This window comes from Erythrolamprus reginae, chromosome 1 (genome assembly GCF_031021105.1).
Source record: "Erythrolamprus reginae isolate rEryReg1 chromosome 1, rEryReg1.hap1, whole genome shotgun sequence".
NCBI classification, from domain to species: domain Eukaryota; kingdom Metazoa; phylum Chordata; class Lepidosauria; order Squamata; family Dipsadidae; genus Erythrolamprus; species Erythrolamprus reginae.
Window position 1 is genome coordinate 255,005,477 of NC_091950.1, and position 15,279 is coordinate 255,020,755.

Sequence of the window (15,279 nt, forward strand, 5' to 3'; positions counted from 1 at the left end):
ATCTCTTAAAAAAAATAAGCAAGGATTTTTAATTTATCTGTACTTAATACTTACATCTCTTAAAAAAAATAAGCAAGGATTTTTAATTTATCTGTTCAGTTACATTTTGTTGTATGGAAATGGAATTATTGGGCATAGGAGGTGTAGAACATAGTTGCTGTCTTTAAATACCCATTTGTATTTTTAAATGTTTCTTGAAATACATACAGAAAGGACCACTTATTTTCTGTATAGATTCTGTTGCAATTAATATAATACATAGTAGGAATACACAGCTTGTAACCCCAAAGCCACCTGTAACACCCAGCTTCAAATAAATTCCTATAAAATCTTGGGTACAGTTACTACCAATTTTATACTGAAAATGAAATACACAATAAAGAATCATATTTATTGCATTTAAATTATATTATATTAAATTTAAAATAAATTGAATGCAGTTTCCTTTTCTGACTCCATTAACATTTTGAACAGCAAATGTGGCTTCTGACCAGCAAAACTTTTTGCTCCCCAATAATGGACCACCAAATATGAAACAAACAAAATATTAAAAAGTTATGATATTTATGTAGATACTTACCAAGCACATTTAAATTATATTAAAATAACCAAAATATTTTTATAATCCCCAAGGTATGTCACAACATTTGAGCACTCGTAATGTTTGGAAATTGAAAGCTGAAAAATTTGACACACTAAATTGAATCCCATTGACTCTTATCTACCACCCATTTGATCGTTAGTACTGTAGTTCTGATTCTTATAGAGAGTGTTACATGCAATAAACCCAGATTCATTTGAACCATATTGAGTGGAAGCTGGAAGAAAAGGTGTAGGTGTAAAACTCATCGTAAGTGGTTCAGAGAAAAACTTATTTTTAATTGTTGATTTTCTTTAAAAAAATTAAAAATGAACTTTACATGATTTCACAGAAATAAAATCAGTTAAACCAGTAAACAACTAGATAATAGGTGTCATCAGCTATGGATTTTCAGTTGTTCCTACTTATCATAATTATCATCACATATTTCAGTGGGTCGACTTTAAGTAACAATAGGTTTGAAATTTTTAATCAAGGTTTCTGGGAGCTATAATTAAAATATGTTTTGCAAAGCAGTTAGAAATATGGTTAAAAGATAATATCTTGACTCAACAATATTCTCTCTCCCGCGCTCTCTTTCTCTGTAACAACTGTGTAATCTAGATGTAACAACCATGTAATCTGACAAAGCAAGAAATCAGGTTTAATTTTTTAAAAAATAGTTAATAAAGCTATCTGATTCCATTACAATCCAGATCTGTATATGATATTTAAATGAGAAAAGTAATGTTTAAAAGGCTCTTTGGAATGATGTTAGAGGAGTTGGGGAGACTAATCTTGGTGGGGAAGACATTGTTCCAAAGAGCAAGGCATACTTCCTGGGTCCTATAAGATGACATTATTCACCGCAACAATAAACAACCTCAAATCACACTACAGTGATCCCCCGCTCTTTGCGAGGGTTCCGTTCCAGGACCCCCCGCAACGAGCGGGTTTTCACGAAGTAGCGCTGCGGAAGTAAAAACACCATCTGCGCATGTGCAGAGGGTGTTTTTACTTCCGCAGCGCTAGCGAGGAGCCTAAGATTGGGGGCGGCGCGGGTGTTTTAAAACATCCCTGCCGACATGAGGGGCTCGCTAGCACACCCCCAAACCCGGGTTGGGGGTTCGGGGGTGTGCTAGCGAGCCTCCCATGTCGGCGGGGATGTTTTAAAACACCCGCGCGACTTTCCAATGAGTCCCGAAGACAAACGCGTTGTCTTCGGGACTCATTGGAAAGTTGCGCGGGTGTTTTAAAACATCCCCGCCGACATGGGAGGCTCGCTAGCACACCCCCGAGCCCCCAACCCGGGTTTGGGGGGTGCTAGGAAGCTCCCATTGTTGGCGGAGACCTTTTAAAACACTCGCGCGGCTTCCAAACCGAGTCCTGAAGCCAAGCGCAGAAGTTCGCCTTTGGCGCTTGGCTTCAGGACTCGGTTTGGAAGCCGCGCGAGTGTTTTAAAAGGTCTCCGCCAACAATGGGAGCTTCCTAGCACCCCCCAAACCCGGGTTGGGGGCTCGGGGGGGGTGCTAGGAAGCTCCCCATGATGGCGGAGACCTGTTAAAACACTCACGCGGCTTCCAAACCGAGTCCTGAAGCCAAGCGCCAAAGGCGAACTTCTGCGCTTGGCTTCAGGACTCGGTTTGGAAGCCGCGCGAGTGTTTTAACAGGTCTCCGCCATCATGGGGAGCTTCCTAGCACCCCCCCCGAGCCCCCAACCCGGGTTTGGGGGGTGCTAGGAAGCTCCCATTGTTGGCGGAGACCTTTTAAAACACTCGCGCGACTTTCCAATGAGTCCCGAAGACAAACGCGTTGTCTTCGGGACTCATTGGAAAGTCGCGCGGGTGTTTTAAAACATCCCCGCCGACATGGGAGGCTCGCTAGCACACCCCCGAGCCCCCAACCCGGGTTTGGGGGGTGCTAGGAAGCTCCCATTGTTGGCGGAGACCTTTTAAAACACTCGCGCGGCTTCCAAACCGAGTCCTGAAGCCAAGCGCAGGAGTTCGCCTTTGGCGCTTGGCTTCAGGACTCGGTTTGGAAGCCGCGCGAGTGTTTTAAAAGGTCTCCGCCAACAATGGGAGCTTCCTAGCACCCCCCAAACCCGGGTTGGGGGCTCGGGGGGGGGTGCTAGGAAGCTCCCCATGATGGCGGAGACCTGTTAAAACACTCGCGCGGCTTCCAAACCGAGTCCTGAAGCCAAGCGCCAAAGGCGAACTGCGCTTGGCTTCAGGACTCGGTTTGGAAGCCGCGCGAGTGTTTTAACAGGTCTCCGCCATCATGGGGAGCTTCCTAGCACCCCCCCCGAGCCCCCAACCCGGGTTTGGGGGGTGCTAGGAAGCTCCCATTGTTGGCGGAGACCTTTTAAAACACTCGCGCGACTTTCCAATGAGTCCCGAAGACAAACGCGTTGTCTTCGGGACTCATTGGAAAGTCGCGCGGGTGTTTTAAAACATCCCCGCCGACATGGGAGGCTCGCTAGCACACCCCCGAGCCCCCAACCCGGGTTTGGGGGGTGCTAGGAAGCTCCCATTGTTGGCGGAGACCTTTTAAAACACTCGCGCGGCTTCCAAACCGAGTCCTGAAGCCAAGCGCAGAAGTTCGCCTTTGGCGCTTGGCTTCAGGACTCGGTTTGGAAGCCGCGCGAGTGTTTTAAAAGGTCTCCGCCAACAATGGGAGCTTCCTAGCACCCCCCAAACCCGGGTTGGGGGCTCGGGGGGGGTGCTAGGAAGCTCCCCATGATGGCGGAGACCTGTTAAAACACTCGCGCGGCTTCCAAACCGAGTCCTGAAGCCAAGCGCAGAAGTTCGCCTTTGGCGCTTGGCTTCAGGACTCGGTTTGGAAGCCGCGCGAGTGTTTTAACAGGTCTCCGCCATCATGGGGAGCTTCCTAGCACCCCCCCCCAGCCCCCAACCCGGGTTTGGGGGGTGCTAGGAAGCCCCCCATGCCGGCGGGAAGACCCAGGGAACGTTCCTTCGGCCGCCCAGCAGCTGATCTGCCGGAACGCAAACTCCACCATCTACGCATGCGTGCAGATGGTGTTACTTTCGGGTTGAAAACTCGCGATATAGCCGTTTCGCAATGATCGGGGTCGCGATACCCGGGGGATCACTGTATTCTCAACAAACATAAATGGTCTGAACTCATATAAAAAGAGACAAAAAATATTTCATAAACTATTTGAAAACAACTATGATGTAATCTCATTACAAGAAACCCACATTAAAAATGAAGATACTACTCTTTTAGCTATTCCCAACCTTAAAATTAAATCTGAATTTGAATTCTTTTGTGCTTCCGCTTTCGAAAAAAAGAGAGGCATAGTTCTATATGTTAAAAAAATTTATTCTCCAACATTAATACATACTGACGAAAATGGCCAATTACTAATTGTTCAAATAACTTTACAAAATAAAAGAACAATAAATATAATATCAATATATGCACCATCTGTTAGACAATCTTCCTATTTTAAAAATTTACATAAAAAAATATTAGAATTAGATCTAAACAATTTTGTAATAATTGGAGATTTTAACGCAATAGTCGATGTAAATAAAGATTATAAAGGTAACTCCAAATGCCGTACTCGTAATATTATTCCCTCCACACTTAAACAAATAATTTATGAATATGCCTTAAAAGACATTTGGAGATACTTTTACCCTAAATCTATACAATATACCTTTTTTTCTCCCCCCCATCGAACCTGCTCACGTATTGACATGGCTTGGTCTAATATAGAAATCATAAATCAAATAATTGATGTCCAAATACTCAATGCAACTTGGGCAGACCACAATCCCCTCCTACTCACAATAAGAGACAATACCTACAACATTCCGCATAGATGGTCGATGTACTCAACAGTGATAAATCAAAAACAATTCCAACATAAAATACAGAATGATATCCCCCCCTTCATCCAAATTAACTTCAATGGCGAGATACCCAACAAAATAGCGTGGGACGCTACTAAAGCATACATACGCGGTATCTACATTTCATATACAGCAAACAAAAACAAAGAAAAATATGCGCAACTTCATAAACTAAACATATCTCTCCAAGAAGCAGAAAAACTACTTTGCAAGGATCCCAAAAATAACATAATCCTATTAGAAATAAATATGATCAAACATGAAATAAATTTAATAACACAACAACACATCACTCAAAAAATTAAAAATGCGAAACAAACATACTTTGAATCGGCCAATAAACCAGGACGTTGGCTTTCTCTCAAATTAGCCCACCAAAAATTGGACAGAAACATAGATGCTTTAGTTGACCCCTCTGGACAATTGAAAACGACCAATTCTGATAAAAAACAAATCATCCAAAATTTTTATCAGCAATTCTATCAAGTTTCAAATTTGGATGCCGATTTAATATTGAAATATTTACAAACAAACGAACAAACAACTATGATAACAGACGACCAAAGAACCCTTCTAAACAAACCAATTTCTATTTTGAATATTGAGGCTGCAATAAACAAACAAAAAAACAATAAAACTCCAGGACCAGACGGAATCCCGTCTGAATTTTATAAATATCATATTGATATAATGGTACCCATACTCTTAGACATCTATAACAATGCGCTCTCACATGCAAAACTGCCCACGTCCTGGTTTGAATCCTATATAACCCTTATTCCTAAAGACATTGAAAATAGACATCATTTGGAGAATTACAGACCGATTGCATTACTTAATACTGACTATAAAATATTTGCATCAATAATTGCGGACAGACTAAAAAATATATTAAACAAAATTATCCACCCTGACCAAAACGGATTCCTTCCGGGAAGAAACATTTCCACAAATACAAGAACTATACTAAATGTCTTGGAATACTATGACAAAAACTATGATAAAACAACTGCACTTGTATTTATGGATCTTAAAAAAGCTTTTGACAGTCTTCAATGGCACTACCTTATAAATCAAATTGAATACATGAATTTCGGCTCCAAATTTCTCAACCTAATCAAAACTATTTATTCTATCCAATCGGTCAAAATTCTCTTTAACAATGATATTACCAATACAATTACTATAACTAAAGGTGTACGTCAAGGATGCCCTCTGTCTCCACTTATTTTTATTCTGGCCATCGAGACCTTTCTTAAAACTATAAGAAATAATCCACAAATTCACGGTATTATGATTAAAAAAGAACATTACAAATTGCAGGCCTTTGCGGATGACATTGTATTCATCCTACAAGATCCGATTCGAACAGCACCCATTCTACTTGACGAAATTTACAAATTTGGTGAAATATCTGGCCTACAAATTAATAAAAATAAAACTCAAATTTTGACAAAAAATATGATACCAAAAGAGATACTTACCTTGGAAGAATTAATTAAAATAAAGACCACAAAAAAAATTAAATACTTAGGAATTTGGATGACCTCGAATTATGCTACGATCAAAAAGGACAATTACGAACGATTAATTAAAGAAATACAACAAGATCTTAATAGATGGTCGAAATTAAACCTATCTATTATGGGGAAAATATCTGCTATAAAATCAAACATTCTTCCAAGGTTTCTTTATTTATTCCAAGTTGCTCCAATAAATTTGAATAAAACTTTTTTCAATACTCTTCACAAACAAATAAAGAAGTTTATTTGGACCAAGAAGAAGGCCAGAATAAAATTGAAAAACCTTCAAGACCTTAGATCCAGGGGCGGACTTGGACTTCCAGATTTTTATATGTATTATCAAGCTACCATCTTAACCATGATAAAAAATTGGATTACTCTCCAAAATACAAGACTCCTAACTCTGGAAGGCTTCGATCTTCTTGCTGGGTGGCATACTTTCTTGACAGCAGATTACCACAAAATACCTAAATACTTCAAAAATCATTACCTACGCAAAACACTAATAACAATTTGGTTTACTATTAAAAAAAATTATTATACCTCAATACCAAAATGGATATCCCCCAATGAAATACTAATTTTTCCCAATCTTTTCTCGCATTCTAAAATTCTGAGATACCAACAATTACTCGACAAATCAGATGCTCTTATTCCTAAACAACAACTGAACGATCAAGGAATTAATATAGACTGGTTAACATATTTACAAATTAAATTAAAATATGAGCAACACAAAAAACAATTTGGATTTCAAAATAATAATGTAATAGACACGATTCTTTTTGGCCCCTCTACAAAAATGATCTCAAAACTGTACAACTACTTACTAATTCAAGAAAATCCCGAAGAGCAAGTGAAATGTTGTATGATAGCCTGGGCTCAGAATTTTGGATATACGATTAACCTAATAGAGTGGGAGAAAACATGGACATCAAATTATAAAATGACAATGGCAATGTCTTACAAGGAGAACCAAATTAAAATGTTTTACCGTTGGCATCTGCCCCCAACAAGAATATCCAAAATGTTTCCCAACTTCTCACCGACCTGCTGGAAGTGCAAAACCAAACCTGGAACTTACTACCACACATGGTGGACATGCCCAATTGCACAAAAATATTGGACAACAATTCAAACCTTAATCGACCAAGTCATGTCAATCAAATTACCACTCAAACCGGAGCTTTACCTTTTAGGTATATTTAGACAAAACCTTACCAAGACACAAAAATATCTTATACTACAAATTATAACCGCAGCCAGAATATTATATGCCTCCCTTTGGAAATCGGATCAAGTACCATCTCTCTTTACAATAATTACGAAAATCAATGAATGCGCTGAAATTTCTAAAATAGCAATGGAAGCACAAAATAAAAAAGATTCAGAATACTACGAAACATGGGAAAACTGGTATAAATGGGTTTCTCAGAAAAAATACAATAAACTCTTACTGTAAAATTCATACTCTATCACACCAAAAAGTACCTTTTAACACTCAAATTAATATTAAAATAAATTAGAAAAGAAGCACCAAAAACTAATTAAATTTGCAACAAGAAAATATATTAAATCTCTTTTTATCTGTCTTCTAACCAACCCAATATACATTATAAACTTATTAACTACCTTTAGAATAACTAACCTTTATATACACCCATTATATTATCTCTATACTCCCCACACTACAACTAAACAAAAGTCGTCCATAAAAACGTCTGCACTAAATGCAGATTCTTCTTTCTCTCTCTTTCTTTTCTTTTCTTTCCTCTTTCTTTTCACCGCTAGAACTTTAATGCCTATATATACTAAGAAATACGATATTTGAGTTATAAACCTATATACATACTAAGATTAAGAAAATAAGAATTATTATATTTCCTTTAAGGTACTTGTGTATTGCAACTCATATGTATTACAATTCTATCACAAATGCTTTGTATTTGAATTCTCCCTCCCCTCCCTACTATACCCCACCTCCAACCCTTCGATCTGTCCCCCTTCCCCCTATCCCCTTTTCCCTGTTTTTAATTATATTTGTAAATAAATAAAGTATATTTAAAAAAAAAAAAGATGACATTATTCAATAACAATAGCATTTAGACTTATAACCTGCTTCACAGCTCTCTCTAAGCAGTTTCTAATCAGCATATTGCCCCCAACAATCTGGGTCCTCAGTTTATCCGCTTCAGAAGGATAGAAGACTGAGTCAACCTTGAGCTGATGGTGAGATTAGAATTGATGAACTACAACTAGCAGTTAGCTGAAGTAGCCTGCAGTGCTATGCTCTAACCACTGCACCACCCCAGCTCTCCCATGGGAGGTCAATTCTCTCTTATCATACAGAGATTATGGAAAATAGTTTTCCCTCAGATAACTAGATCCTATCCTAGATCACAGAGGGCTTTATGCATAACTACCAACACCTTGAATTGCATAATGAGGCTGCTCGTGAAGTAGAGGGTTTACATGGCCATGCTGTGCGTGCCAATAGCTACCTTTCTCAGATGAAGCTCGGATGGTCTTCAAGAGCAATATATATAACACATGAATTGGAATAATTCATGAAAGAGGGTCCAAAGCATGAGTAATTATCCAAAGGACATCCAGGTCTAAGGTCATAATTAACATATAAGAACAATTTGTGCAAAGGTTTCCCTGGCCACAGCTGCCGCCTACTGTTTGAGCAGGAGGTGTGAGTCCAAGGAGACACCCCCCCCCAAAAAAAAAAAAAAAATTGCATGCCAGTCCCAAAAGAAGCCCAGTCTTATTCAGTTTTAACATTTCCAGTCCTGGGTATTTCAAATGCACATAGCCTTTTAATCTTACAGGATAAATCTAACTAAAATCTTGTTATAAATCAGGCAGATCCCTAGAGGGCATCTAGCTTCCCTTCCAAATATATAGGTACATATACAGTATCATGATCTCAAATGAGATGTGTGACTTTAAAAAAAAAATCCACATAGTGTCAGGGTTCCAAGTAACAGCCCAAAGGAAATCAAAACTCCAAGGCCGTTCCTCAAAGTATAGATCAGGCATGTCATATTGGCACAGCTGGTGAACATCCAAATCTGAAGTCCCCCCGGATTTTCCCCACCCAGTTCAAATCCAAAGTTTCCCCCCCTCAACACACACATCCATCACATGTCCCAATCAGGTCTCTCCCCCCATCCCAGATGCCTCCTATCCACGCCCCTTGTGCTGCTGGTGAGAGTGTCCTTGCTTCCCACAAGAAAGAATGTTATTTTGGCTACATATTCCCCTCAACTATCTCTACTCCCCCCTCCCTTTCCCCCAGCTTCAGCCAGCTTCACTGTGGCAACCTTGAAGGTGCTCAACGATGGCTCCAGGGTTGACATATAGGATATTCTCAATCTTACATGATTAAATTAAATCAGGTATTCTGTGACAGAATAAAGATATGAAAGACAATGTTGGATGTGCAATCAGTTGAGAAATCCATTTTTTTGTGGTTTTCATGCTTCCCTAAGTGTATACTTACAGGTGATATAGTTTTTCATTTTTATTAAAATGTTCTAGAAAGGAACACATTTTAACGAAAATGTATATTCAGAAAAAAATGCTTTATGGATATTAATAGGCACTATTATGATCAGCCTTCCTTCTAAGACTCAATAATTGATTCTATACTACGCTAAACTTACTAAACAAGCTGTTCTACTATGTGGAGATACCATGCTTATTTTAAAAAGGCACTTTTTCTTTTACAACTTTCAACAAAGCTTTGTTTATTTGTTTACTGTTGTGTCTATTTGAAGTTTGTAATGTCAACCACAATAATCTTAATGAGACTGAAATGCTTCTAATTTTGTAATGTATAATTATTCAAACTCTTCCTTCCAAACATTTGGAATAAAGCAAAAATATTTTTTATCAGTTGTCAAGTTTCATTAACAGGCTTTTCATCAATAGCTAATTAATGTAAGTTTCTAAAACACATTTTGAAATGTTATAGTTAAATAAAGTGTAATCACAAAACTGTTTTGTTCATGTTGAAAATTGCACTACTGTATGAAAGTATGCATTTAGAACCAAGAATGAAATGAGCTCTTGTTATCCCATATTCACATGGCACTTGGAGGAAATGTGAAATTGGCTAACCTTTGGAAGATGCTTTATGATATTATTATTATTATTATTATTATTATTATTATTATTATTATTATTATTATTTTGCATGTCTTGATTTTTAAAAAAATGTTTTCTTTGGCAGATAGCATTTAATGCTTGTGTGTTGTGTGCATAAATTCACAGGCTGATAACAGCTTTTCCTCTAGTCAGTCTGCTGATCTCCTGCAATGGACCACAGCTAAAACCATGAAGGTCCTTTCTAACACAACTCTGACCACGAAGGCTATGTTGCATGCTGTCAGTGATCGACAATGGTGGAAGAAGTCAATAGCTTACCTTCGACCATTGCATGTAAGAAGAAACCATATGTTAGTTTTCTGGTTGTTATGCTTTGGTTTGTTAAGTGTATTATTGTTTTGTGTTCCATAGGGGATTTTGTTATGGGCTTTCATAGGACAACAGAAAATACACCGAAATATTATGTACCTCAGAGTCCTGTAGCATGCATTTTCATCTTTGTGTGCAGCTGTTCAGATTTTCCCTTAACTTTATTGCTGAAGTGAAATGGAGAATTAAAATATACTGTAAGTCCTGGTATCGTATGATATCTTAACATCTAATGTGATTTCAATAATGGCTTTCCTTCTGTTTCTGAAAGGGTCAAGAATTTGGAGATGTATTAAAAAACACCTCTGGAACAAATGCAACAATTGAAAAACAAGGATGTCATCCATTTTACGAAACTCTGATTGACAATCCATATCTCTCAGATGTAAGTTTAAAGCCTACTAGTACATTTTAAATGCTCCGAATAACCTGATTTACACTATGTTCTGGAGCTAGATGATAGGTGAGATCTTATACAGTTAGCATTGGGAAGAGTTAATGTATTGAATGTTACGTGCATTTATAGTATAATAATTATTTTAGGAGTTGAAATATTTAAAATATTTTAGGAGTTGAAATATTTAAATATGCTGCTCTGCTTTAAACCCCTGTTCTACAGAATGAAATAACTTATACTATGTATGAACATGCTCGTTTGGAAAGCTTTGCGGAAGTATTGTTAAGAACAGGAAAGCTTGCAGAAACTAAAAGTGAGGGACATGATCTGTTTCCTGCTACAGAAGGTAATGTTTTGTGTGTGAGAGTGAGTCAGTGTGTGTGTATCTGAACATATAGTATGTTCTATTAATATATTAATCAAAACCCTCAAGTTTTAGGAATCTTGTATTCTTAAGAATCACCCATTTTTTTAACATAGTCAAAATTGCTGCTTGGTGATATAGTTGAAAATCGGGAAGTCCTAGACCGCCTCTATTTCTGTGGTCTTGGAGATTTTTTAATTTAATTCTGGCCTTTTTTTTTTTGACCAGATAAATTTCCAGATTTCTCTGTGTAAATTTTCAAAGAAAGATTTGTTCAAATTTATTGACGCAACTTGAAACAGGTATAAAAATCTTGGTAAAATATTAGATTTAATCGCAAATATTTTCCCCATCAGGGAGAGTTTCAAATTTGACCATCTTAGTAGATCATTTGTACCTCTTTAAGTAATTAGTCGTAATTATCTTTTTTTATTGTACTATAATTTGACGTCATCCATATTCCCAAATATTTGATCTTTTTTAGCTGTCAATCAAATGCTCTAGAAGTGTAATTTGATTGGTGGACATGAATTTGAGTCTTTGTCCCTCGATTCTAACAGTTATTACCAAAATTATGGAATGTGCCGAAATGAGCAAAATTACTATGGAAATTGAAGACAAAAAAGAATCTGATTTTTATAAAATATGGGACAAGTGGTATCAGTGGATAGCAGCAAAAAAATATCAATCATTTACCTATTAATGACTAGTAAACTCACCTCATCTTTGACCGTTCTAAACAAAAACATTATATACTATTATAAGTAATCCAAACATCGACAATAATCAATCTGATTCTAAATATGTAATATAAATTTTTTCCACCTCTTCAACCACTCCTAATCGAATTTATTTTTATACTAACTTTTTATATTTCTCTCTGTATCATCTACACCTACTACTTCAACTTACTATTATGTTGCACTCCCTACAAACGTCTACGAATGTGCAGATTCTCTTTATCCCTCCTTCTTTTTTTCTCTTTTTTCTTTCTATATCTGTTTTTCCCTCTTCTATATCCTTTCTCGACTTTTTCATTTCATTTCCTTTTTTTTCTTGTTTTTGGGTCTATTATAACGGTGCAATACTTATTATTAGCTAACTGCTACTTAATATACAATATATATATTTGATGCATATATTCTATGTTGTAAATATAACTAATCATATCATTTGCAATCTTTCATAAACCACAGAACCATGATGTAACCACCTGTTTATCACTTCTATCTCTTTTGACCCATCCCCCTCCTTTCTTGTGTCTTTTTTAAATGTGAAACTTAATAAATTATTTTTTTCAAAAAAAGAATGTGCTTTTGCTCTCTTAATTATACAGACGTGAGAGTTGGTTGTCAGGAGTAACGTAAACATAATTTGGACGCACTCCTGAAGAAGAAAAACGGCAGAAGATAGGAATGAATGCATGTTGAATGGATGTGGACTGAATATTAAAAAATGGCAATTGAAACAAAAGCAGTTGAGTTGGTTTAGTCATATAGGCAGTGTAGAAATTTATATAATGGAAACATGGGTATTTGGAAGGACAGATACAAAGGATGATGGTGGTCTAAATTATAGTTATATTTCCTTTCCTTTTTAAATTTATTTATTTACTCCTTTTTTCATGCTTTGTTTAACATCGATTACTCCAAAGGGGAATGACATGATGAAAAATCACACTAATTAATTTTTTTTTACATGTTTCTTCCCACTTGGGCATTCATACAAGGTTGCTCATTTATAACTGGCTTGTTTTAATGTAGATAAATGTTATTTGATATTGTTGGCCTAAGAAAATCTATCACTCTCAAAGTTTCCAGGGAAACTGCTGAATATGATACCAAATAACTCTGCATGTGTATGATACTTCATTGAAAAGAGGGTCTAGCATGGAATCTTATTAATTCCTTTTAGTAGAAGTCAGATTCTGTTTTTGGAGGACTTTTAAATAGATTTTATTCACTTGTTTAGCAGTTAGTACTAGAACTAGGCCTTAGATTTATATACCGCTTTGTAGTGCTTTACAACCCTCTCTAAGTGGTTTGCAGAATCAGCATATTGTTCCCAACAACCTGGGTCCTTATTTTACCGGCCTTGGAAGGATGGAAGGCTGAGTCAACCTTGAGCCAGTCAGGATTTAACTTCCAAACAGTAGTCAATAGTCACCAGAATTAAGCAGAAAAATCAATTATTTTGACCCACACAGTCTGTTTTATGGTATTGAATGATATGAATGCTTAGGTAGTGTGTAGACCTTGCAAGTTCTTCACATATATCCTTGCCATGATTACATATTGCTATGTAATAAAATAAATGCCGAGACTTTTAAAATATACAGCATAAATCCACCAAAATTTTCCTCTGGTTTTCAAAATTTTCTTTTGACATTATTTGTGAGATTCTTTCCCTGTATTTTTGACAATTCTGAACATTTGCTAACTGTAAAACTAAACTAAACATAGAAAGAAAGAAAAAAGAATCACTTGGGGTTTTTTCTAGTTGAAGTTCCATAACAGTTTTCCTCAATCTTCATCGTAATCTTTATATCAGGGCTAGGCACTCCAGAACTACTGGGAGAAAAACTGTTTACCTGTTACAAATATACAGCAATTGAAAACAAAGAAATAACGATCTGTTGTTACAGATCAAGTCCAAATCTCAAGATAATCTTTATCAGTCAGTTGCAAAATACATCTTGACTTGGAACAGCTTACATCCTATGACAGTATGTTTAACACCATCAAGAACCAATCTTCCCATCTCTGGTTCGTGGTAAACCAAAATGTCAAATCCAGTCTGAACATCAGGGTGTCTGTGCAACAGATTATAATTATAGTATTATTATACATTATATATATTATTCTTGAACATCACAATATTGTTGAGATGGGCAGCTATATAAATTTGATTAAGTACGGTAATACATACATACAAGCATAGAAATGTGCGCACGCGCACACACATTAAGTGATTAGGATGCTTAAATTTTTATAAACAAGGCTCTGCCCTTGAGAAAGTCCATGTTGCTAGGGGAGAATATGTGCTCCCTTTGTAAAATATTCCATATCCAGTCCCAGACAGAAATCCTAGAATGTCAATTCCAGTTTGAATAGGCTTGTACTTATTTTGATTGCCCAGCAATCTGGTTTGGAGAAAGGCAAGTGACTTCAGTATTGCTCAGAAATCATTGTCAGTGCTACTTGTATCTTTCCTCTGGGGTTACTTACCAGCTAGAGTACTGAATTATAAATTTCAGGTATTTCCATAACTCTTTCATTGCAGTAATGGATTATAAAATGGTAACATGCTTGCTGCATTCTTTCCCATGATAAATGCTTGATTAATGGTTGAGTCTTGTGTTACATAAAGAGTGATAAATACAGATGTGCCGACTGGGAGAAGCAGCGTATTTCATGGGATTGTGCTGCCTGCTTTTCTAAATGTTCACAACTTTCATATCATTGCTTTACTTTTAAAGCCAGCAGATTTGGTAATGTAAACCAGCCTGAAAAATGTTTCAACTCTTCAGTTTTAACATCTGCCCTATCACCCCGATTAGAAAATAAATCAAAACATTCTCAGTCTAATTACATATTAATTGCTACTGAATTGATTAACATTAATTGAGCCTTATATCTGGAACCAAATGGAAAAAATATATATAGAACTTCACATGTTCAAAACTTGGAGATGTCAACATTTGAACTTTTATGTCTCCTTTTCTATTGCAGTCCTGTTACAGTTGGCCAGCGAAGCTTTGCCAAACGACATGACATTATCTCTTGCTTACCTGCTTGCTCTACCCCAGGTATGTTCATGGATGAGGAATGCTTCTTTGCTGCTGTAATCTCTTACTTGCTTCTTATATTACATACAAATTTAATTTCTTTTATAGGATGCACATACAGTATGCTTTGGCTCAGTAAAAAGCAAGCTTCTGTTATATTCGGTTCTGAAGAAATTTCAATACATAATCTGATGTGAGATTGCTGGGGGGAAGAAATAATACTTCTTCTCCAGTCTAGTGCACCAGCCTTTTCAGTACCCCAGTC

At 36.9% G+C, this 15,279-nt stretch overlaps 1 protein-coding gene across 1 annotated transcript in view; it reads left to right on the forward strand.

Moving 5' to 3' along the window:
* NBAS (NBAS subunit of NRZ tethering complex) overlaps positions 1 to 15,279 on the forward strand; it is a 194,249-nt gene that overhangs the window by 110,239 nt on the left and 68,731 nt on the right. The window contains exons 36-39 of the mRNA XM_070732857.1: positions 10,263 to 10,430; positions 10,738 to 10,851; positions 11,086 to 11,209; positions 14,959 to 15,035. Coding sequence (XP_070588958.1) covers positions 10,263 to 10,430; positions 10,738 to 10,851; positions 11,086 to 11,209; positions 14,959 to 15,035 — 483 coding nt within the window. The remainder of the gene's footprint in view (positions 1 to 10,262; positions 10,431 to 10,737; positions 10,852 to 11,085; positions 11,210 to 14,958; positions 15,036 to 15,279) is intronic.